Source organism: Phalacrocorax aristotelis, chromosome 6 (genome assembly GCF_949628215.1).
Source record: "Phalacrocorax aristotelis chromosome 6, bGulAri2.1, whole genome shotgun sequence".
NCBI classification, from domain to species: domain Eukaryota; kingdom Metazoa; phylum Chordata; class Aves; order Suliformes; family Phalacrocoracidae; genus Phalacrocorax; species Phalacrocorax aristotelis.
The window spans coordinates 38752067-38777006 of NC_134281.1; the positions used below are offsets into that span (position 1 = coordinate 38752067).

At 41.9% G+C, this 24940-nt stretch overlaps 1 protein-coding gene across 1 annotated transcript in view; it reads left to right on the forward strand.

Moving 5' to 3' along the window:
- SLC44A5 (solute carrier family 44 member 5) overlaps positions 1-24940 on the forward strand; it is a 114140-nt gene that overhangs the window by 60004 nt on the left and 29196 nt on the right. Inside the window, exons 3-5 of the mRNA XM_075097239.1 lie at positions 11760-11833; positions 20183-20267; positions 23843-23927. Coding sequence (XP_074953340.1) covers positions 11760-11833; positions 20183-20267; positions 23843-23927 — 244 coding nt within the window. The remainder of the gene's footprint in view (positions 1-11759; positions 11834-20182; positions 20268-23842; positions 23928-24940) is intronic.

The window sequence follows — 24940 nt, forward strand, 5'->3', positions numbered from 1 at the left end:
AGCTAGAAATAGTTCACCCTTATGCTGCCAGTCCAGATCCACCTCAGCCACTTCAATGTTGGCAGCCTGATCTACCTGCTGGTTGTTTCGATGTTCTTCAGTGGCCCGACTCTTGGGGACGTGAGCATCCACATGCAGTACCTTTACAACCAGGTTCTCTACCCGGGCAGCAATATCTTGCCACAATGTGACAGCCCAGATGGGTTTGCCTCTGCGCTGCCAGTTGCTTTGCTTCCATTGCTGCAGCCAGCCCCACAAGGCATTTGCAACCATCCAGGAGTCAGTATAGAGATAGAGCACTGGCCACTTTTCCCGTTCAGCGATGTCTAAGGCCAGCTGCATGGCCTTTACCTCTGCAAACTGGCTCGATTCACCTTCTCCTTCAGCAGTTTCTGCTACTTGTCGTGTAGGACTCCATACAGCAGCCTTCCATCTCCGGTGCTTTCCCACAAGGCGACAGGACCCATAGGTGAACAGGGCATATTGCTTCTCATCTTCTGGCAGTTTGTTATACAGTGGTGCTTCTTCAGCACGTGCCACCTCCTCCTCTGGTGATAATCCAAAATCTTTGCCTTCTGGCCAGTCCATAATCACTTCCAAGATTCCTGGGCGACTGGGGTTTCCTACTCGAGCCCGCTGGGTAATCAGTGCAACCCATTTACTCCACGTAGCATCAGTTGCATGGTGTGTAGAGGGGAAGTTTCCTTTGAACATCCAGCCCAGCACCGGCAGTCGGGGTGCCAGGAGCAGCTGTGCTTCAGTACCAACCACTTCTGAAGCAGCTCGAACCCCTTCATATGCTGCCAATATCTCTTTTTCAGTTGGAGTATAGCGGGCTTCGGACCCTCTGTATCCCCGACTCCAAAACCCTAGGGGTCGACCCCGGGTCTCCCCATGTGCTTTCTGCCAGAGACTCCAGGTAGGGCCGTTCTCCCCGGCTGTGGTGTAGAGCACATTTTTTACATCTTGTCCTGCCCGGACTGGCCCAAGAGCTACTGCATGGACTATTTCTCGTTTAATCTGTTCAAAGGCTTGTCGTTGCTCAGGGCCCCATTTGAACTCATTCTTTTTCCGGGTCACTTGATAGAGAGGGCTTACAATCAGACTGTAGTGTGGAATATGCATTCTCCAAAAACCCACAATGCCCAAGAAAGCTTGTGTTTCCTTTTTGCTAGTTGGTGGAGACATGGCTGCTATTTTGTTGATCACGTCCATTGGAATCTGACGACTACCATCTTGCCATTTGATTCCTAAGAACTGGATTTCTCGTGCAGGTCCCTTCACCTTACTTTGTTTTATGGCAAAACCAGCTTTCAGAAGGATTTGGACTATTTTCTCTCCTTTCTCAAAAACTTCTTCCGCTGTGTTGCCCCACACAATGATGTCATCAATGTATTGAAGGTGTTCTGGAGCTTCTCCCTGTTCCAGTACAGTCTGAATCAGTCCATGGCAAATGGTAGGACTGTGTTTCCACCCCTGGGGCAGTCGATTCCAGGTGTACTGGATGCCCCTCCATGTGAAAGCAAACTGTGGCCTGCACTCTGCTGCCAGAGGGATTGAGAAGAATGCATTAGCAATATCAATTGTGGCATACCACTTGGCCGCCTTTGACTCCAGTTCGTATTGAAGTTCTAGCATGTCTGGCACAGCAGCACTCAACGGTGGAGTGACTTCATTCAGGCCACGATAGTCTACTGTTAGTCTCCACTCTCCATTAGACTTCCGGACTGGCCATATGGGACTGTTAATGGGTGAGTGGGTCTTACTGATGACTCCTTGGCTCCTCAGTTGGTGAATGAGTTTATGGATGGGGATCAGAGAGTCTCGGTTGGTGCGATATTGCCGCCGGTGCACTGTTGTGGTGGCGATTGGCACCTGTTGTTCTTTGACCTTCAGCAACCCCACAACAGAAGGGTCCTTCGAGAGACCGGGCAAGGTAGACAGCTGTTTAATATCCTCCGTCTCCAAGGCAGCTACACCAAAAGCCCACTTGTAACCTTTTGGGTCCTTGAAATACCCTCTCCTGAGACAGTCTAGGCCAAGGATGCACAGAGCCTCTGGGCCAGTCACAATAGGGTGCTTCTGCCACTCATTCCCAGTTAGGCTCACTTCGGCCTCCAATACAGTTAGCTCTTGGGATCCCCCAGTCACTCCAGCAATGCTGATGGGTTCTGCCCCTGTATAGTTTGATGGCATTAAGGTGCACTGTGCGCCGGTGTCCACTAAAGCTTTATACTCCTGTGGGTCGGACGTGCCAGGCCATCGGATCCACACAGTCCAGTAAGCCCGGTTACCCCTTTCCTCCACCCGGCTGGAGGCAGGGCCCCTCTAGTCCTGATCATGGCAGTCACAACTCACTTCCTGTAAATGTGAATCAGGAGTCCCTCTATTACACTTAGAAATAAAATCTGTGCTTCTACTCCTCTGTCTGGGGACTTGCTTGCTGGACACTGGAGCAGCAGCTTTCCTGGAAGAGCCTCCCTGAGTGACTGTTCTTCCTTGCAGTTCATGTACTTGTGCCTGTAGGGTCGAAGTAGGCTTGCCATCCCACCTCATCATGTCCTCTCCGTGGTCACGCAGGTAGAACCATAGGGTGGCCCGTGGTGTATATCCCCTTCTTTGAGCCAAAGGACGCTTATTCCTAACAGCTGAGACACTGCTCTGTCGAGGTGGGGAGTAGGACAGATCTTCTTTGAGTTGCTGGACCTCTTGGGATGGTTTCTCCACAGCAGAGACAAGCAAGGAAGAGATATTTGTGTCGTAATCCCGGAGTCTATTTATCACCTCTGCCACCGTTGGTGTCTCGTCATCCTTCCAGGACATCACTGCCAATGAGTTTGCATGCAAAGATGGTGCGCTCCGTACAAACTTCCGCCACATGGGTCGTGTGCACTCGGCTTCATCTGGATCTTTGGATGACCGTTGATCGTCCGGGTCACCATAAATCACCTCAAACACAGCTAATTCCCTTAGATATTGGATGCCTTTCTCCATAGTTGTCCATTTTCCTGGGCGATATGTAACATCTTCTTTAAAGGGATACCTTTCCTTCACTCCAGACAGGAGTCGCCTCCAGAGGCTGAGGGCTTGTGGTTTTTTTCCAATTGCTTTGTCAACGCCCCCTTCCCCAGAAAGGGATCCTAATTGTTTGGCTTCTTTTCCCTCTAGTTCCAGGCTACTGGCCCCATTATCCCAGCATCGGAGCAGCCAGGTGACAATGTGCTCACCTGAACGACAGCTATAATCTTTTCGCATATCTTGCAACTCACTTAAGGACAGGGATCAGGTGGTCTCTATTTCATTTATTACTTCTCCCTCCTCTCCCCGCGATGGCCCTGGTTCTTCATCATCCCGTTCTAAACGAGTTGATGTCCGCTTCCAATATTTCGTCTTGTGTATGGGGGCAACTGATACTGGTACGGGTTTATTTTCTGAGCTAGCTCCGGTACTTGTTGTGGGGGTTTGAGTGGCTGCAGTGCCTGTCGTCAGGGCTGGATTGTCTACAGTGCCAGTCACTTTGCATTTCAATCCAGAGACATTCTCTTCCCCCTGGGGGCACTGAATACTGTTGAGCAGGGCTCGGTATGCATGGGCCAGACCCCAGCATGTTGCAGTTATCTGTGTCTCTCTGGAGTTCCCAGCGTAACAACATACTTTCTCCAAATATTCTACTAGTTTTTTAGGATTCTGCACTTGTTCGGGGGTGAAACTCCAAAACACTGGGGGTGCCCACTGCCCTAGGTATTTGCCCATGCTATCCCACATGCCCTGCCACTCGTAACTATCAAGCCTCGGGGCAGATTTCTGGGTGATATTCTTAATTGCTTAGTCAAAACCAAAACAACATGCCCAAAAACTAACAATAAGTGCACCTTAACCACCCAAGGATGTTCAAGATACAAAAACGTTGTTGTAACAAAGGCACAGACATCATAGAACAAAGTTGCAACGGTATTATTCTGTATTTCCTCCATATAAAATCTCTCAGAGGAGGAGGTATAATTGCTAATTGCCTCAACAAGGTGGTATCCGAAGTACAGTAACGGTTTCAGCAAAAACCCCAAATACCAGATAAAGCTGAAAACGAGTGTTTATATAACAAATCTTGTAGGCAAAACATTACTAATCACAGCAGACTCAACAAACCAACACCGATTTTTAACACCAACTGCAAAAAGGACAACATGGTGCTGTGACCAGCAGCTGTTGTTATCTCCAACCCTTGAGCCCCACGTTGGGCGCCAAAAGGACTGTCGTGGTTTAGCGGCAGCTCAGCCCCACACAGCCGCTCGCTCACTCCCCCACCGGTAGATGGGGGAGAGAATCAGAAGGGTAACGCTCGTGGGTTGGGATAAGAACAGTTTAATAATTAAAATTAAAAGAAACAACAGTAGAAATGCAATGTAAAGGAGAACAACGAGAGGCGCAAAGCCCCGGGGGGGCGGGGGGGGGGGGGGGCGGGAAGGGAGGGGAGAGGGGGAACGGACCGCCGAAACGAACCGCACGCGCCGCAGCCGCCCGCCGACCCGGCGCCGCGCCGCCTCCCCGCTGCCACTGCCCCCCCTCAATATATTGGTCATGGTGTCACATGGTATGGAATGAACCTGCCATTGGCCGGTCGGGGTCAGCCGCCCCCACCATGGCCCTGCCCCTCCCAGCCCCCCCCGCCACGCGGCAGAGCGCGGGAAGCTGGAAAGGTAGCCGACCCCCACAGTGAGGAGAATTAACCCCTTCTCAGCCAAAACCAGCACAGTGAGCTTGTCATAGAAAGAAATTAAGAAGGTTCAGTAGTTTACAAGTAGAGTGAAATTGCTTAGAAAGAATCTAAGAAATCATAGGCAATTTATCAGTGTTTTTCCAGATGTAAGTGTAACATAGAGAATAAGTTCTAAACTAGCATTTACTATCCTTAGTGAGAAGAATAAATTAGAGAACCACAAGTTATTTTTCAATTTTATCTTTCTCGGCAGAAAATTTATGACAGAGAAGAACACTGCAGCCTTGTAGTACTCTCATTTGAACATACACACTGTTCTCATCTATGCAAGATATATTTCTTCTTTTAGTTTCTGAAAGCTAATAATTTTAGAAATAAATGTTTGTTTAGGGAGTTGATACCAATTTGAGAAGTATCTTTATGACACTGCCAGTGAGACTTTGTATGCACCGTGTATAGGAATGAATTTAAGTGATAGTTTAGGGATGTTATTAAGTGTTCATCTATGTGCATTACTACCAGAAAATACTTTTAAGGTTTTATATATTCTATCTACTGTTGCTGTATGCTTCTGTGGGAGAACTTATCTTGGGCCGCATCTCCGGGACACAGGGCTCTACCCACCCTGGGGACAGTGATGCACAGACATCAATATGATGGATACAAAATGTCCATTTATTTAACTGCGTCACACGCTTATATAGCTCTTGCGCTTCCTGTTCCTGCCACTCCTATGGGGAGGAGTCTATCTTTCCGTCACATCCCGTGATCTTCCGGTCGCCGATCCCTGTCTATTCCCCTACAATCTACCAAGTGAGTAAGCTTACAGGTTGGAGCAGTGGATTGCAGTTCTTGGCTCAAAATGATGTAACAGTAGTTTTGGGAGACAACGTTCTAGAGGAAAATAGACACGCCTGGTGTTCCCTGTCAGGCTGAGCTGGAGATGTATACCTTCCTCACACCAGATCTGATGACCAGTTTAACTGAATTCATATGAGACAAAATCTAGCACATTGTATTTTAAGTCTAAGCTCTCTCTGATTCCTCAAAGGCAGAAATTTCCTCCAAGCCTTTTTTCCCTGTCCCCAGAGGTTCACCCCTAGGAACTAAGTTGCGTGCCTCTCAGTTTCCAAATGTATGAACACTTGCCTAGTGTCACAACCCTAAAGCTGTCTCTCTGTTGCTCTCTCCCCGCCTCCTGTTGGCACTGGAATGGTCTCTCATACTGGACTTCAGGCGGATGTGTCACGTGACAAGGGGGCTTTGTTGAACGGTGTCAGTATTTCATGCCAATGCCAGATGAAGGGGTGAACGTTGTAGGGAAGGCTTGTGAAGTTAAGGATTCATAATGAATTCAGATAGAATGTCTTATGCTTCTTTAAGAATAAAAAAGCATTTCTTCCACCAGCGTCATCATAAGATCTTAAATATGTTTGTGGATAAATCAGTCAGGTACCATCATATAGATGGGAAAACAAGCTTCTTCTTTTTCTTAATGCATACTACTTCAGGCATAAAATGAACTGTCTTCCTCTATTTAGATTTTCTCTAAATTCCGGTAGGGGATTTTATACAGTCAACACAATCATAGCATATTTTTCTAAACTGCTTTGACAAAATCAGATTAGTAAATCACACTTCTGACTTATCTCCAATTTCACAGTTTGTCTTAGCTCTTTCCCTTGCCCCTTGTTATTTTTCTCCCTCCTCTATGTAGTTTCTTGGGTTTTTATCATATTCCTCTTGCTGGTTAGACACAGTATAGATTTTTTTTCTTGTTATGTTTTAAAAACTCCTGACATATCCTGGACTATCTTTAATTATTCAGCATCTTTTTAGAAATTCAGTGTTCTTGTTAAGACAAAGATCACCTTTTCCTCTGTGATTAGAAAATGTAGTTAATGGGTTCCCATGCAAATTGAATATCAGTAAGTTTCCATAACCATTTAGCTATCTTCTTCAAGAGTTTGAAAAAAAACTAATAAAAATTCCTGGCCTTAGCCAGCAATACAAACTTTACCTTCTCACAAATATAAATGTGTCACTCATAGATATCTACATGGCACATCACTTGATACTGTGGTCAATATTGACATAATAAACAATTTTGACATTTAAATTATCCTTTGTGCCTATAAACTAAATAGCCTGCTAAAGAAGTTACTTAGATTACGCTAAGAGTCTACCATAGGTAAATGGTGGTAGAATATAAAATTATTTTTCTTGCTACTGGTGTTTTATTAGTCCAAATATGTTTTATTACATGTTGTTATCTATATCAACATGAAGTGCCATGCACTCATTAATATGAGTGGGGAAACCTACATTTTTCTCTGAGGTCTTGTTTTGTGTTTCTGGTTTGGGGCATACAGTCTCTACAGATGTTGCTTATTTGCAGATACTGGAATTTGAGTTCTCCAGAACTAAACAATACTTCCTTAAGCATGGTGACTGTAACTAAGACATATCAACTTAGTAGATCTGTGCGGGTCAGTGCAGATCAGATGTACTCATTAAGAAAATGCAGAATTTAAGTTGATGGAAAACAGCTTGCGGTGAAAACTTGGATAAATATCTTTTTCTATGCCATTTTGGCCTCCACAGTAGAAGTGGCAATTCATGGGGGATTTTGAAAGGAACTTTCTCTGCAAACATTTAGTTTATGGGTGCCTCGCGCAATTTTTTCAGCTGTGCAGATTGTTGCCCTCAATGTCACTGTGCTGATAGAAATACCCATTTGTACAACAGATCTTGCTTATCAGTTCAGCCCCAGTCAAGAGCTATTTGTGACATTGTCTGGCATAGTATAACATCGCCTTGACACATGATTTAGGGAAGTCTCAAAACAGAAGCTGTTAGTCAAGCAGGGAGGAGGAACTCAGAAGTGAGCACATTTGTGGTCACCTTAATTTGTCAGCAGGGTTGAAAGTGATAACCTGGAACTCAGGCTGTGAACATCTTGAGCCTTGTTTTGCTCTGTGGCTGCACAGTGCCGGACTCAAGGCTGTTTGTAGGTGCTAATATATTGCTAGTGCTGTTTAACTAATAAACGTCGTAGCTTCTTGCTAGTGCAGCATCTTGAGCGAAATTGCACTTGTGACAGATTGGGCATGAAACTGCCAAACAGAGACACGTTCTAGTCAGTCATTAACGATTAAGCGCATGAACTGTCAGTGAATAAATGGCTTTTATGCACTAATACTCTGTGGATGATTTTATCTTTGCATTAATTTATTTGCTAGGATGCCATTACACATGCACAAAGTATTGTTTGCATGCACTGCCACATGTAACACAGCAAGAGAAGCCAAGAGCCAGTATGTTTCTGAGAGATGGTGGAAAGCAATTCAGGCTGCATAAATTACACTAAGTGACAGCAGTAAGCAGTAAAATGTGATGTGGGAGCCTGAACTGTGCACTTAACCAAATGAAGGTCTTTTATTACGTCACCTGAAAATGATGAATCTGATGCTTTTATCAGCAATTTATCTCTATGGAAACTCCTGTGTTCAAATACACAGACTCACTGTGTTTTAGTTCAGATTATGGATCTTGGTTATCTAAAAAGTACTGAAACCCATCAAAATTTCCAATACTGGCTATGAGCAAAGGCATTTTTAATGTTTCCGTCATCTATCCCGTAAGAAATGTAAAGTGCTTTTTCTCATTAATCTTTGAATGTTTACGCATAATTATTATATAAAAGTATGATAGCGCTATCAGTAAGAAAGATTATAGAGCCTGTATGATAAGCAGTGTTCTCAGTTCCTACTCTCATAATCATATTTCCATTAATCTATCTTCCTTAGGTTCAGTTTAACAGTTCAGTCTCCTGAGTGATTTTGCTCTGCCTCATTAGCCTGAAGCAAACTGAAAAAGCAGATTTGCCATAACAGATTGCCACCTTAGTTTGAAAAAATTCATATAAAATCTGTTTTCAGTCAAAGCATGGCTGGGTAATTTCTGATTAGGTTTGAGCAATAAGCGTGGACTTCCAATATCTCCTGTTTAGGAAGAGGCAATTCCCATCGTTTCAGCCCCTGCAACTTTGGAAACTCACAGAATCTTCACAGTATAGCCCTGTATCTTTACAGAATTATTTTAATGTATTCATTTAAGATGTTTTACATTTTTTTCCTCTCCTGTGGAGACTTGTGTTTATGAGGTAATATTACAATCTCACTGAAAGTGAGCTACTTGAGCTAACACTGATGTTAAATTGAGCCAGGGTTTCACCTGTAGTATCTAGTAAAATAAATTATTTTGTATGAACAACAATTAGTCTGTATGAACTATTTTAATTTTTTCTGAAGCCACCCAAAAGAGGATTTATGTACTTCTTATATATTTTTAAAATATTTATATAACAGCAATCCTTGGCAACAGTGAGTTTTACTAGGTATTGTACAGAAGTTTGTGTATTACAAAGAACAGAAAATCCTGCATTCTGTTGAAGTGTTTATGGGTACTTGTTCATGGTGCCTCTGCAAAACTTTAAAAGGAAGCTTTAGCACAAATGGGTATAACCTTTAATTGCATTTAGGTATCATAAAATGAGACCTGTGAGACTTGGGCTGGAAAAGGTTTTTGAGACTATAGGAGTTGTAATTAAAGTATTTATGGTGCCGTATTTCTCCTGAGACATCTTGAATTAAATATTTTACCTCTTAAAAACTGCTCTGATGGAGTGAGAGCCAAGCTTGAGCAGTGTCAGAACTGCTTCTGAAAGGAGGCTGGGAAAATGAGCAGCATTCTTTTAGCATCGCTTTTTTCTACTTTAAGCAGTTTTCCTTTCTTAGATTACTGTCATATTGACCTTGAATCCTGTACCACTTTGGCCTCACTAAAAATTTATTTCAGTGAGATGTTACAACTCTGTCTCTCTGGAGAAGTGTACAGGATTTTTCATTCCTTTTCCAAACGTGGAAACATTTTTCAAGTTCTCCAACTGTTTAAAAGATCTGCCATCTTTATCTCCTTTATGCTAAAGTATAACAGCTCTCTGTAAGAGGAAGCATAGATAGGAAAATGGAAAGAATGGTAGATGCTAAGAATGACTTTGTATCAGTTGGAGTTTGGATTCTAAGATTTCTTTTACTGGCAAGATTTTGCTTGCATCCACATCCATCCTTCCATGGACTCACAAGCAGAGATGAACATTGCTCATTTTATGAAGGTAGTCCTTTAGTTTAACTTGAAGCATGTCTTAGCTTTCCTGGGGTGATTATTGCTCACTTAGCTGTCATGAAAAAGTGGAACAGGATTTGGATCCGGTCAGAACAGCAGCACTTTGTTACTACAGCTGTGGGGACAGCCCAGGGCAGTACCAACAGGCTCTGCAGACATGAGCCCTGCCCAGATGGGGTGGTTACAGTTCATACACCTCTAAGTTATACCACCTGTTCTTCACCAACACTGTGTCAGGTAAGCAGACATGGTAAACAACAGCAGTGATTGAAATCCTTCAGATAAGGAGGCTCTAGGCAGCACACCGTTTTATGAGTAATGCACTCCTTTGTTAATTAAATCCTGGCAAGACCATTAGCTGCAAATGTTTCTTAACCAGTGAGGCCTGCAAAGGCCTGCAAGATGGTAACTATTTTGCTTCCATACATCTTTAGAAACAAGGGCTTGTGAAGGAGAGAACTGCTGACCCCAGCCCAAGCCCTCAGTTGATAGTCTCCACAAGTGTGTACTGACCTTCTCCTGCTGGCTTGGGAGTGTCATACTTAACGTTAATTACACTCCTGGAACTGCTCTGATCAAGGTCAGACACTGGAGAAAAATTAGTCTGGTGGTCCACATCTCCACTCATCTGCTTGCATGAACTTAATATGCAGACCAATAAGTAGAAGACAGTAGTTTAATTGAATACTCACAGTTTACTCACTGGCTCAGTTTTCAGACTGGAGAGTGCTGTTCTTTTGATCGCTTCTCTGTAAAAGAAGGTATGGCTCTCCACAATATGTTGGGCTTCTTTTGTCCTCTCCTTAGAGCATATTTTGGTTGCATTAAATGAGGTCAAGCAGCTGAGTCAGAATTTTGTAAAGAATCACAGAATGGTAGGGGTGGGTAGGGATCCCTGGAGATCACCTCGTCCAATCCCCCTGATTTAGCAGGCACACCTAAAGCATGGGGCACAGGAACACATCCAGGTGGGTTTTCAATGTCTCCAGGGAAGGAGACTCCACAACCTCCCTGGGCAGCCTGTGCCACTGCTCTGTCACCCTCACAGGAAAGAAGGTTTTTCTCATGTTTAGGTGGAACTTCCTGTGTTCCAACTTGTGCCCATTGCCCCTTGTGCTGTCAGTGGGCGCTACCGAAAAGAGCCTAGTCCCATCATCCTGACACCCACCCTTTAGATATTTAAAGGTATTGATGAAATCCCCCCCTCAGTCGTCTCTTCTCCAGGCTGAACAAACCCAGGTGTCTCAGCCTTTCCGCATAAGGGAGATGCTCCAGTCCCCTGATCATCTTGGCAGCTCTCTGCTGGACTTGCTCAAGCAGTTCTGCATCCTTCTTGAACTGGGGGGCCCAGAACTGGACACAGTACTCCAAATGTGGTCTCACAACGATGGAGTAGGGGGGAGAGATCAGGGGTAGTTGCATATAGGCTTTTTTTTTTCATTTCATGCTGTTATTTTTCCATTCATAAGCTATTTATAATATAGGTAAGTTTATTTCATCACATTGTTTGCAATATTTGATACCAGCTTTAGGGGCATGCTGAGGCATGTCCTGTAGTAGCTTATACCATAAGTGATCTCATGGATTCAATTTATTATTTGTTTTAAGAATATTTAAAGCTCTTCCTCAATATGTTCTTATTGCTGTTTACAATGCAAAAGGCATACACATTTATTTGCTAGTCTTGCTGTGAAGGCAGGGCCTTGCACCTCAAACGTGATTTTGTGAGTAAGACTTCTACTAAGTGCAGATGCAAACATCTCATTCAGGTGTTAAAATACCCTATAATGCTCAGTGTTTTCAAAGTGTCATATCAGAGACCTTATTTTTAAAAAGTGTTTCTTTTTGTCCATAGGCACTGTACAGACGTTATTTGCTGTGTGATCTTCATAGTCGTCATTCTGGGTTACATTGCATTAGGAATTGTGGGTAAGTAAACACAGGTATAGCAGTGCATTCTCATACACAGGGGAAGCAACTTTGTGAACGTTAGAATTTTTAACTGAGATGTCCCTTTTGCTTATATCTGTGTAAAGCTTCCCAATCAATAAACAATGCCTTGCCTAGAAGCAAATAATGAATTAACATTCAGCATCTATTGTAATTAGGGAGAAGTTCAAAACCATGTGTTTACTGATGAAAAACTCAAAATCAAGTGTGTTCAAGTAAAAATGATGTGTTTTGATAATTTTGCACTTATAAAGTAACTGTGGTGGAAAAAATTCTCTTTCACTTGTCGTTAATCTGACAGCAAAAGATAGAGAGAAACACTTTGGTTTTAAGATGCTTTTTGTTTTGTAAAATATTACTGAAAGAACCTATGTGAGCAGTAAAAGGAGAAGAGAAATTATTTCATTTATTGTGGGATCCAGAGATATTTGCACATCAGAATATTCATTAAGAGTAGCCATTTTATTTTGTGTGAGACAATTGTATGAATGCCTGTGTGTGAAAGGACAAATGATGCTGTAAAAGTGTACTTACTGTGTACCTGCATGTCTGTCTGAGCTCTTCCAGTTTGCTTGTAAAAGATTGTTTTGGCCCTGCCTTACATAGAAGAAAAGCCATTAGTTTTCTTCATAATTTTGTAATACCATTTTCTTTTCTGTAGAGAGAAAAGGTTGTGCAGTCTCCATCCTTGGGGATATTCAAAAGCTGTCTGGATGTGGTCCTGGGCAACCTGTTCTAGGTGACCCTGCCTGAGCAGGGGTTTTGAACGAGATGGTCACCAGAGGTCCCTTCCAACCCCACCCATTCTGTGAAAAGCTGTCTGTAGCATGAAAAGATGACTGTAAGCAAGACTGCTTTAGCCTAGGTGATTCCAATAACTGAGAGAATATGCTGTCCTCACACTGAATTGTACAGTAGCATGACGTCCTCCAAGCCACAATGCTGAGCTGTATCCTCTCACCTTGCCTCTAGTAGCTGAGCACTGAGAACATTCCAAAATGTCTGTTGTCTCTCGAGCACTAGGAATTCTCTGTGTGTACCTTTTTTTTCCCTTATTCACCTGCACTTACTGCCCTGTAATGAACCTTTATGTCTTCAGGAAGGCAGAGAGATGAGGAAGCAAATGGTGTATACCAGCAAATGAGAGGCATGGAGGACCTTTGCAAGGAAGTGCGAAGCCCGCACTAGGAAGCAAACACCAGGGTAACAGATGGCTGATGATACCTGCAGGTGGAAGAAATAACTTCTTCTCAAAACTCTTTGGTTTTTCTTGTCTAATCTCTTTGAGCCTCTGTTTCCCAAAAATGAACGATAACTTGAGATCTATGAATGTAAAAACAGTGGACAGAGCAAAAAGTGAATTCAGAAGCTGTTCAAGCTGTACTTGGTTTTATGGCATACTTCTAGAGATTACAGCAGCTATAGGATTTTCTTCGGAATTGGCTCTGGATCCCTAACTGTACTGCATGACAAAATTGTACAATCTGACTGTACAATCTTCAGACTGACTTGAAATGCAGTCCTTTGACAATTTTTTCACAAGGCCAGTGTCTGTGATTGTGATGCTTAAGTTAACTCAGTGACATCTGTGTGGAGATAAGTTCAGCATCTCTTTCTTTTGTAGCCACTACTGGATTCGGTGCATGCAAAATTGTGCATACACTCTCTCGTCACAGTTCTGGCTACTGTTTGGGTCCTGCATCTTCTTGCTCTTATGGCCTAAATGCATTGTTCCCACTTTGCTTAAATACAAATCGACACATGTTCATTTGACTTAGGAAAGTATTTGGAGGAGAAATAGTCATGCCACTCCCAGTTATAGGAGATTGGAGAGGCACTTACTAGAATATACATGCAATATGTATCTCATCTTACTGCTACTGCTCTGGAATAGACTGAGAAAAGGAGGTAAATTGTTAGTCCTAAGAAGCCACAGTAGCTGCTGAACTGTGCAGAGCTGTTGCAGACCTGCCATGCCTCCCACTTGGTGCTGGGAGTATGCCGTGTCTGAAGGACATCCCTCTGACGTCTGTGCTGTTGTCCTCCTCTTCCTATCTGGTTGATTCTTCATTGGTGTTCTGCTCTCTCCTTCTGTCACCGCTCAATCATAAAGCCAGAACTGAAGAAGCTCGACTCAGATCAGAGGAACGTTTATTGTTTTCTTGAGCATACAAATGCTCTGGTCACCTGCCACCGTGCAGACAGGCAGTATTCTGAAGTCCTGCTACCTGGACAAAAAGGGTAAGAGAGCATTGGCAGTTTCTAGCTGTACAGTATTCTTGTGCTGCCAGATCTTGGCTGTCTTTCCAGCACTATATAAATCTCCTTAATTTTTTGGCTAGAACTTTATGTCATCATTGTATGTGCAGTTTCCAAAGAACCCCATATGTTAGATGCTGCAGAAGTAGATAGCAGCAGAAGAGGACTGGCCAGTTCCTCACTTCTTCATGTCTTTAATCTTGGACAATGTGGTTACTGTGGTGTGAGACAGGTCATACTCCCTGCTCTGCATATGCAGTGGTTTCCTACTGGACACAAGGTGTCTGAACAGCCTTCTCTTGCAAACCTTATGAAATATTGGTTACCATTATAACCTGTTCCTGGAACCAGATACTGAATGGATAGCTGGGGTTTTTTTTTCCTACCTTTCTTATGGAGAAGATTTGAATTTTCAATCTAGAAACTTTTAGTTCAGCTCCAAATCCAGATCCATGTGATCCCTGCTTTTCAGCTTTGCTTATACTGTGCTTTAACTATTTTTTTTACTCTGAGTTATTTCTGAGTAAAAGATGAGATCAGCTTTGGTACAATTCCAGGGGCCAGCCCTGTACAAAATACATGAGAGTCAAAGAAGTTCACATTAAGAGAAAATAGATGATAAATCAATCCGTAGGTCATGAATTATGCCTTATTACAGAAAAAAAAAGATTTCCACAATTTCTTGAATATGTGTGAATACCACCTGGATCCCTGTTTAATTTGGCTTGAGAAGTAAGCAATAAATACAGCTTCAGCACAAAAGTGCTATGACTGAAAATCTGAGTCAAATTTTTCCCTCAGTATTGTATGTATAGCTCACATAGGCTTCAGCTATATGTGTGTCTGTTTCAGTGGGGTAGAATTTTTTTGTTTCAAGGGGGCTGAAATGTAGTCTGAGTAAAAGATGATCAATTCTCCTTGAAAGACGAAACCAAAAGATTATCAGTCCTGTTCAACATATTCATCAATGACCTGAATGAAGGGATAGAGGGTAACCTCAGCAAGTTTGCTGATGATACCAAGCTGGGAGGAGTGGCTGGTACACCGGAAGGCTGTGCTGCCGTCCAACAAGACCTGGACAGGCTGGAGAGCTGGGCCGAGGGGAACTTGATGAAATTCAACAAGAGCAAGTGCACCTGGGGAGGAACAACCCCATGCACCAGTACAGGCTGGGGGCTGAATTACTGGAAAGTGGCTCTGTTGAGAAGGACCTGGGAGTGCTGGTGGACAGCAGGCTGACCCTGAGCCAGCAACGTGCCCTTGTGGCCCAGAAGGCCAAGGGTATCCTGGGGTGCATTAAAAGGAGTGTGGCCAGCAGGTCGAGGGAGGTTATCCTCCCCTCTACTCTGCCCTAGTGAGACCACATTTGGAGTACTGTGTCCAGTTCTGGGCCCCCCAGTTTAAGAAGGATGCAGAACTGCTTGAGCAAGTCCAGCAGAGAGCTGCCAAGATGATCAGGGGACTGGAGCATCTCCCTTATGCGGAAAGGCTGAGACACCTGGGTTTGTTCAGCCTGGAGAAGAGACGACTGAGGGGGGGATTTCATCAATACCTTTAAATATCTAAAGGGTGGGTGTCAGGATGATGGGACTAGGCTCTTTTCGGTAGCGCCCACTGACAGCACAAGGGGCAATGGGCACAAGTTGGAACACAGGAAGTTCCACCTAAACATGAGAAAAACCTTCTTTCCTGTGAGGGTGACAGAGCAGTGGCACAGGCTGCCCAGGGAGGTTGTGGAGTCTCCTTCCCTGGAGACATTGAAAACCCACCTGGACGTGTTCCTGTGCCCCATGCTTTAGGTGTGCCTGCTAAATCAGGGGGATTGGACGAGGTGATCTCCAGGGATCCCTACCCACCCCTACCATTCTGTGATTCTGTGATTTTTGATACTAGCCTTTCTCAGTTCTGCTTCAGTGATGGCTGGTGTTGAGTGACAGTACTGAATAGAAATAGTTATTCTATGATTTACTTTCTTATCATTCTTTTAACTTTACAGATGAACTAACAGTGCTAATTTAACATTCTGTGTAATTTTCCTTCCTGTCAAACTGACTTAACTCTTCATGTTTATTTCAGAGACACTGGGCTTATGCTGGGTGATACTTTACAAATGTTTAGCCTCTTAATTTAAGATTATTTTAATTCAGAAGAGTGCACATAAAAGGCAGCAAATACATTATCTTAGAAAAGAGCCTCACATTCCAAAGGACAGGTTAAATCAAAGTGGTAACTCTTGTTCTATATTCCAAGGGATGTTTATACAATACCAATGCTATCAACAGGAATTTACAAATTCTGTATCATGTGTTCTGTAACCTGTTTGAACACATTAGTAAATTGCTTGTGTTAAAAAGCCATAAGAACAATTTGGCAGGTCAGTTCCTCCATGCATTAAAACATTAAAAATATACCTTTAAGGGAAGCAAAATAATTATATGAAAGACTGCCCGTTCAAAAATACACAGTAGAGGGAATGAGACAGATAGTATAAACATATTTGCAGTTCATTTTTAAGTATCACAGGATGCCATTGTTCTGCAATGTTCTGCATTTTCTCCTTGACAGGGAGCTTTCCAGCCTTTACAACCACTGACATAGCCCATAGAGCACAGAAAAAAAAGAAGTGTGTCTGATAGACATTTAGTGAAAGACATTTTTGGTACTGTTCATGTGTGCTGGCTCCACATCAATAAAATGACTGACATAACTGCAGGCCTCTTGAAAATGCTATACCAGTGTCATAGGATGTCACATTGCTGCTCTGAGGGCTGAGTCAACTGTATATTATGGTTCAGCTGTTCTTTAATTTTCTTTTTTAGCCCAGATGCTTGTGGCAGCACTCAGACTGCAACCTATGAGCATCATAGCATGCTGGAATAAAAAGTTTATGTGACTGGATTCCTTTTCATTTAGTGCTTGATAGTGAGTCACCAATAGTGCAGCACAACATGCAAAACATAGTGCTTTTCTGTCACGCTAGTTCTTATGATAACTTTCTTCACTTAGTGAGAACTGTTGAGTTAGGTACTTACTCTTCACTGACTAGGCCAGAAAAATTGTGTATTTATCACATGGATTCTTTCACTGTCATTGCTCTAAGTTTGCAAAGAAGGTGACAGAGGATTAAGTTTATTCATCTTGATGGTTAGCCCTGGAACAGGCAATGAAAGAAGCTGCAGATTTTCTCTTCTGTTGGTCATTTCCCTTCTTTTTCTGCTGCAGAGTTAATTAAATGCTAAATGTATATGTTGTAAATCAGACCCAATTATTTTTTGTTTCATTTGGGAATTTAGCTGAGAGGCGTCTTCCTCCATCCATCCAGCAGCTGATCACGGTGATGGAATTCCACAAAGTGTGCTAAACCTACTTTTTAAAAGCTGATTCTTTTTAATACTGTTCTGTTAAAAACACAACTGAAGACTTAGGCACACAGGACAACTACTGCCAAGCAGGAGTAGTTTTAGACAATTCGATAATGGCAAAGCAGGTACAGTCTGAACAGAAATTCTGTTCAGCAGTGAGCAGTGTGTTCTATTGTTTATACTCTGCTAATTTCTACTAATAATTGAGAAACATCCTGCAAAGGATGTGTGATTAAATTTGAGACCAAGGATTGATACAAACCCAGTGAAACCAAGAGAGTCTTCTGAAATATTTCAGCAGACTTTGTATTAGAACTAAAAAGAATGTGAGGAGAACACACTGCCCTGCCCATTTGATGAGCTGAGTTTTATTCTTTTTGGCTGTGTTAGTCCACACAAAAAGGCTGAAGGAAGTAAGGCTGGGTCATATGGGCCCCTCTTATGGAAAGTTCCTAAATAAGACTGAGATAGCAAAAAACCCCAACCAATGTTATGTTGCTGTGTTTATCTCCTTTCTCCCAAGTTTGTCTGGGGAGCGAAAAATAGTTACAGGTTTAATACGCTTCTTAGGAAAGGGATATTGTTGGCAGTAGCAACTACTTCCAAAGTATCTATATGAAGCAGATACAAGTCTTGCTACAAATATTTCATCGGTACTTTGAATTTGGCATGGTGGGGCTTATCTCTACTGCTACCTATTTTGCTGGTGTTAAAGCAAAGATACAGTCAAATGTGAAAAATAAGTCCCTTTAATAATGTGCCAAACTAATTTAAAAAAACTAATTTTGAGGCTGGGAAAACACCGGTGTATTACAGTCATCTAACATGAATCAAGTAAGGCCTGAAAGGTTTTTCAGGTCTATGTAGGAGCTTGATCCATTTGGGACCAGGCTTTTGCATGTATGAAAAGCAAGCCCATAGTAAAGTAGAAAGAAAAACTCCCTCTTGTCAGAGTCACGATGGAAGAAAGTGTATGTGGCATAACCAACAGACTCATTGCAATCACCAGAGAGCTGTCTGCTTTCTAATGTCATGTGCACATAAGAATTATCAACTGACTATAGGAATTCCTAAGAGACAGTTCATGACTCCTAAATGTTCCTATTAAGTAACGCTGCTGAAATAAGTAAGTGGAAGCTAAAAACTGAAAAAATAAATGGGGTTTAACACTAGTGAAGCACTTTAGTTTTCTCTGAGCATCACAACAGTTCATCTGAAATGCAGAATGTTCAGAAAGTGTTTGATGCCGAGCAGCAGGTTAATTGACAAACTCCAAAACACAAGAAAACTAACACAGGTTAAAAAGAACTAGCAGATTCATTTTGGTAACATAAAACCATTCCAGGTGAAAGGTAGCTTTACAGATTCTCTGTAACTATTTGCAAGTCGTTGGAGATATGTTGTGCATCTGTCCCAAACATTTCAATAAATTTGCAGTCTGCTGCTCTAAGATCTTATATAGGTTCTGTCTCTACAGCACATATCATTACGGTTAAGTGCTGTTATTCTTACCAAAGTGACCTTGAGGAAAATGACAGTTTCACAAACGACTAGATGTAATGTCACAAAGTTGAGAGAAAATGGGGTAATTGCAGAGAAGCAAGTTCAAGGTGGTTTGCATAGATCAAAGCCTAAAATGTATGCTAAGTGGGCTCCTGACATTCTGATATAGTGCAAGAGGGGGTGGGTTGGGACTAAACTCTTTGTAATACCTGTAATCTTTTCCACATAATACAAGCACAAGGAAATATTAGGGAGAAGATCAATGGTCTTTTCTAATCATTCTCTAGCAAACTGATTTTAGGATGTCAGCTCAGGGTGGTGATAGTCTGGCATTATATCTTATGTTCAGATGATACTTAAAAATATATTAAATTTCTGTTATTTAGGGTCAAATCAGCAGTTAATACTCAGAACAGTTCAAAGGCTAGTCATTGGCTAGTCATGAAGGAAGCTTAGCCTGGTCTGCATACTACAGCTTAGAAATAATGATACTAACAGTGATAGCTGGTGTGTACATGATCCTCAACGGGAAATAATTGTGCAGGTGAAAATGGCTTGGAGAAGAAATCCTGCTTCAAAGTGAAGAAAAGAAGTTTAAAGGTTCAATATAAACCTCTCTTCCCATTCAGTACGATGGTTCATGCTAGTATATAATATGTAAGTTGTCAGGTGCAGACCTAATAACTGAAAAATGGCACAATTGCCAAGTGAGAGGTCAGGAAATGTTTTCATTTACAAAGTGAGAGTTTGTTTCCATTCTAGTGCAAATGTAGTCTGTTAGCTTCAGTCACACCCTGTGTATTTCTGTCACACACCCAGGTAATCCCATTAATTTAAATGTCATTGTTGCTGTCTGTGAACACTCAAATTTGTCTACATAGTTAGCTCCATTTCTTTCCCCTTTTAATAACCATTATTTTTTAAGTCCATTACGTCATATTTTGGATACAGCCCAGAAATATGTGACTTGAAGGTAAAAAGTGAACCCATTTGCTTTCTTACCGATTCATCCATATCTTAGTTCAGTTGAGTTTGTTTTATATTTTAGTTTTTCATTAGGAAATCTACAAATCAATACTCTTCAGTGGTGATCAGTGAAGATTAAAATGGTACATTAGAGGTGATGCATTTTCATGCAGCTCAGTTTCAACTATTAACCGTGTATGCTTGACTACAATGTTCAAAGATATGTGTATATTTGCAGCTTGGGTGCACGGTGACCCCAGGAAAGTGATTTATCCAACTGACAGCTATGGGCAGTTCTGTGGTCAGAAAGACACCCCCAATGAGTGAGTATGAAATCCATTCACATAACTTTATTACTCATGCACTGTGAATAAGACATGAGGTTTCACATCTCTGTCTGTAAGGGGTTCTTGTGGGAAGTTAAAGAGACAGTGACACTCTTATTATATTTATTCCAAATGAAGTTCAGAAATAGATTAGTTGCTCAGTGCAAATCTAGACCCAAATTATTGCTATAATGACATTGTTTTAATAATTCAGAGAATATTTTTGGTAAAGTATCAATATAACTTAAAGATTGCATCACTAATTGCATAGAAAGTGACTAGCTGGCACAGCTTCTGATTGCCAAAGTTTGGATAATTAATAACCCATTGAGTAGTTCTTCTGGCCACCTTGGGATAAGAGTAATGCTAAAGCATTGTAGCCTGGTTCTCAGTTTTTCTCAACGTGCACCAAATAACAGAAAAGACCTTAAGGAAGAGCTTTTGGTTTTTTTCTGGTGCTTGTCCAGTGCTAGTAGAGAGGAGACTGAGTGGCCTGGGGGACAGGCAGCCATAACCATACCTTCCTTGGGAATATTAGCCAAACGACTCTATTTACGTGTCTCAGTGTCCCATTTTTTAAAAATTTTCAATTGTGAGAATTAAATTAATTGATATCAACAAAGTACTTCTACATGAAAGTAGCTGCTCAGGAAAGAAAGATGTCACATCAATGTCTTCTTTGAAAATCTAAGTGTTTTGTGAAACAGAATTTAAAAAATAGCTTGCCTTTTCCCCTCACCTTCTCCCTTTTAAAAAGTATTAGGCACCCTTTATGCTCTTGCCACTGTCAGGAAGCTGGATGCTATGCAGGAAGCAAAACAGAAGCTAGTGTTTTATAACAGCTCTTTGCTGCTTCTTTCTTTTCCCATTAGGTTTTTTGGGAAAAAGCTGAGGAAGCCACTGTTCAAAGGGTAGTTCAGAAGGGGAGGAGCAGGAGACAGGGGGTGGAACAGAGGTTCTAAAACAGGCTAAACAGAGTCCTAAACTAGGACTTTATACCCTCTCAAGTTTTTTTTAACAGAGGAAACAGACTAGATAGTGTAAGACCTGTTCCACCCTCCAACTAAGATTCTTCACAGCAGTTTTCAGAGAGTCCAGCTTCCTGAAGATGAAAAACTAGGAGAAAAAGTTGTGCTGTGTGTGTGTTCCCCTCACTGAACCCCTTCTCTGCTCCCCACCCCCTTCACCCCCAGTTTGTCCTTGTCCCCTCTGTGGTCTGTAGGAAGCAGTGGGCAAATAGGTTTGGGAGTCTCAGACACACAGCGTCCATGTGCTGTGTGGCATGTAGCCAGATGCGTCTCTCTGATTCTTATCATCCACTCCCATTCCCTCGTTCTCTTTGTTACCCAAGTCTTCCCTTTAGTTATTTCTTACAATGTGATTTCCAGTTTGTATTCACAAATGTCCCTCCATATATACGATTGCTGGAGAATAATACAGCTACTGAGACTGCTTTTCGGCACTTATTTGCTACATTGAGGAATTTCTTATAAAAATATAAGCCAAAAGACACATAATACAACCTCCTGGAAAAGCAAGAATGTTGATGGCAGTAGGCCAGGAGGCCCCTCTGAACAAGTACCTCTAGTCCCTAGAAGTGGAGGTGTGGGAAGTGCTTGTCAGGCCTTCATTGATACCATTGTCAGATATTTCAGATGCCCTGAAAGTAAGCAGTGTGAAAGGCTAACTCAGGATTATGTTTTTCCAGTGTCCTCCAGATCTTAGTCTGAGACTTTTTCCTTGGAAAGTTAACACAGTCTCTGTGTTTTGAATCTTGTTCTTGGAACAAGCATTCCCAGCAATCTCACTGAGGAATGGAAGAGAGAAGCTAAAAACCAAGCCAACACTCACAGGTCATGCAAAAACCCATTTGAACTCCAGTGAATTCCATGCAGTCAAATTAATTCTACCTTGTGTTGTCATGCAAGTCTCTCTTAGGCCTCTCTGTGTCTACCTGTAATCCATCTATCAATCTCCATGTAATCTCTAAACTCGTTTTGCCTTCTACAGAGCCCAGCATAATCACAGAATACAACACAATTTCATGATGGAGAGTACAGACCTAGTTCTCAGTGGCTGTTTTCTTGTGTTTTGTATGTTTAAACTTTCTTTTCTGCTGTCAGCAAGTGGGCTAAGACATAAGAAAAAAATATTTCATTAATGGTTTTGAGCAGCTCACAGGTTATAAATACTGTCAAGAAACTACTGAAGAACAATGACATTTCAGTCCAAAATTTTATTCTGTTGAAGAAGTAATAGCTAATGATAGTGAATTATTTTTGCCAGGATGCATGTTTTTTTAAACAGTGCATAGTAGAACATACCTCCGTGAAAACAATTTAACCTGGTAAAATGTCAGGCAGTTGAGCTAATCCCAGTTTTAAAAGGAGCTTGAATGTGCAGTGATGCTATACAATGGCTTTGGAGGCATAGCCATATTCAGCAATTGGCGGGAGACGTGCTGGTGGAAGATCAGAGGATATGTCCTGGACTGGGGGATACAGTGGAGATATGTAGAAGCCAGACTCGTGCCAAGTCTGCATATAGAAGAGGGGCGGCCTTGTTAGCCCAAGTACACTTCATTGTCAATACGGCCCTCCTGCTCCCATGGCAGAGCTCCCTCTGTGCTGCATTGCCACAGTGGGGATCAGTGGTAGCTGAAACGCCACTTACTGTGTTCTCTTGCACATCATCAGCCATAGCGGGGCATATGCACCATTATTTCTTACAGGGACACTGTATAGTCCTGGCATGGCTAGCTGACTTTGAAGTCTCCTGTAAAAAGGGCAGGGCTACTGCCATACCATCTTCACTTGAACTATCTGATAATTTTCTGAGATAGCAAAGATTAACAGCGTATTTTGCTGTCTTGAAAACCCAGGTGTTTAAATCCAGAGATCTTGGGGTAATCGGTTTCCAACAAATCCAAACGGAGGTGACAACTACCTCAAGGTCCCAAGTTCCAGAAGCTGTGAAGTGTGTGGATCCTGGAGTGCAAACCCCTCAGACTGTCCCATATTTATATCAAAGGAGGTTTATCAACGTTATTAGCAGATGCTATTATTATTCTGTTCCCTGGCCAGCTGCTTTCGGTTTCCAACTATAAAAAGCTTTTGATTGATTTTGGTGCCACCTTCTGATCAACAAAAAATAGGCAGCTTTTACAGTGTAGCATTTGCTGATAGTAATTTTGCATGCAGTACATACACAGTATGTTCAGTGTAAGCAAAGGGATGACAGTGTTTTTGCAGGGGTATTTTACAGACCTTACTTCTTAGAGGCAGGATTACAGATACCTGTAACAGTGCCCAGGGTTGTTTCAGCTGAAAACCTTGCTGTGGAAAAAGCTTCTCAAAATTAGCGTTCTTTAGAACAAGTACTTCTGGTTTCAGAGGCGTCTTGGCACAGAACATTCAAGGTCTGCTCAAGATCTGGTTTTTTGCCTTGTGTACGCAATATGACCATTCACAATAATAGACTTTAAATATCAATGTATGCTATAAATTTTTTAATGGTAGGATGTATAAGCACCCATATTTATAACATTAATTATCTTATATTCACTTCCATAGGAACAAGACCATTTTGTTTTACTTTAACATTCTGAAATGTGCCAGCCCCGTAGTGTTAATAAACCTACAGTGCCCTACAACACAGGTGAGTGAAATACAGAGATAAAATATTTTCCCTGTCTCTTAGTCGTGGTGCTTAAGAACTAGACATACATTTGTTTGGATTTTAAAATTGTTGTTCTTATCCTTCAAAATATAATAAGATTGTTTTATAGATGATGTGTGTAGCACACGGTCTCTATAGCCTGTGATGGCCAGATAAAATAAATAGGAATGCACAAGATTGTGTATTTTGGATAAGAGTTGCCAAAAAAAAGTCTGTTTAGTTGACTGCAGCAATTTGTTACTTATGAATTCATCACAGGCAGCTATCCAGTAGTAATCAGTGCATGCAAAAATAATTTTGATTGACATGTAAGATTTTCCAAACTAGACATGTTCAAGAAAATGTGCATATCCCCAGTGACAGGAGTATCTGGGTGTGGTTAGAGCCGATGGCACTTTCAAAAGTGAAGATCTTGAAAGTTTGTTCTTGCCTTATGCCACAATTTGTACTTCCTTAGCTGTGCTGCAACTTCTTGTGAAGCTGTGAAATAAACCCAGTCACTGAACATGTGTGGGTTAAAATTATCCTCCTGATCTTTTTTACATTAAACCGTTTTACTGACGTGGTTTGCTGAATGATTGCACAACCGGTTATGTCAGTTCATCTTACAAGGCAACAACTTACGGCATGGGGTAGATCAGATGAATTAGGTGCAGGGCTGCTCTGATCCAGCTTTGCTGCCAAAGTAATTGTATTATGTAATTGAACTGCAGGTAACAGTATGGTCTCAGCCATCTTGACAACATTCAGTGAAGTCCAGTATTAATTTGGATGAGGGTTGTTATATGGTAACCAATTTACTGATTACAAATGTTAATTGTCTATTTATTTGACTATCATTTAAAAATGTTTCCCATTCCAGCTTGCCCTTACTCCTGATCCCTATCCTTGATAGATGTTTCTGGCCTATCAGTTAGTGTGACCATATGGACTATTTGACACAGCTGAAGAGATGGAAATCTCCAGCAAGGAAGAGCAAGAACCCTCTTAAC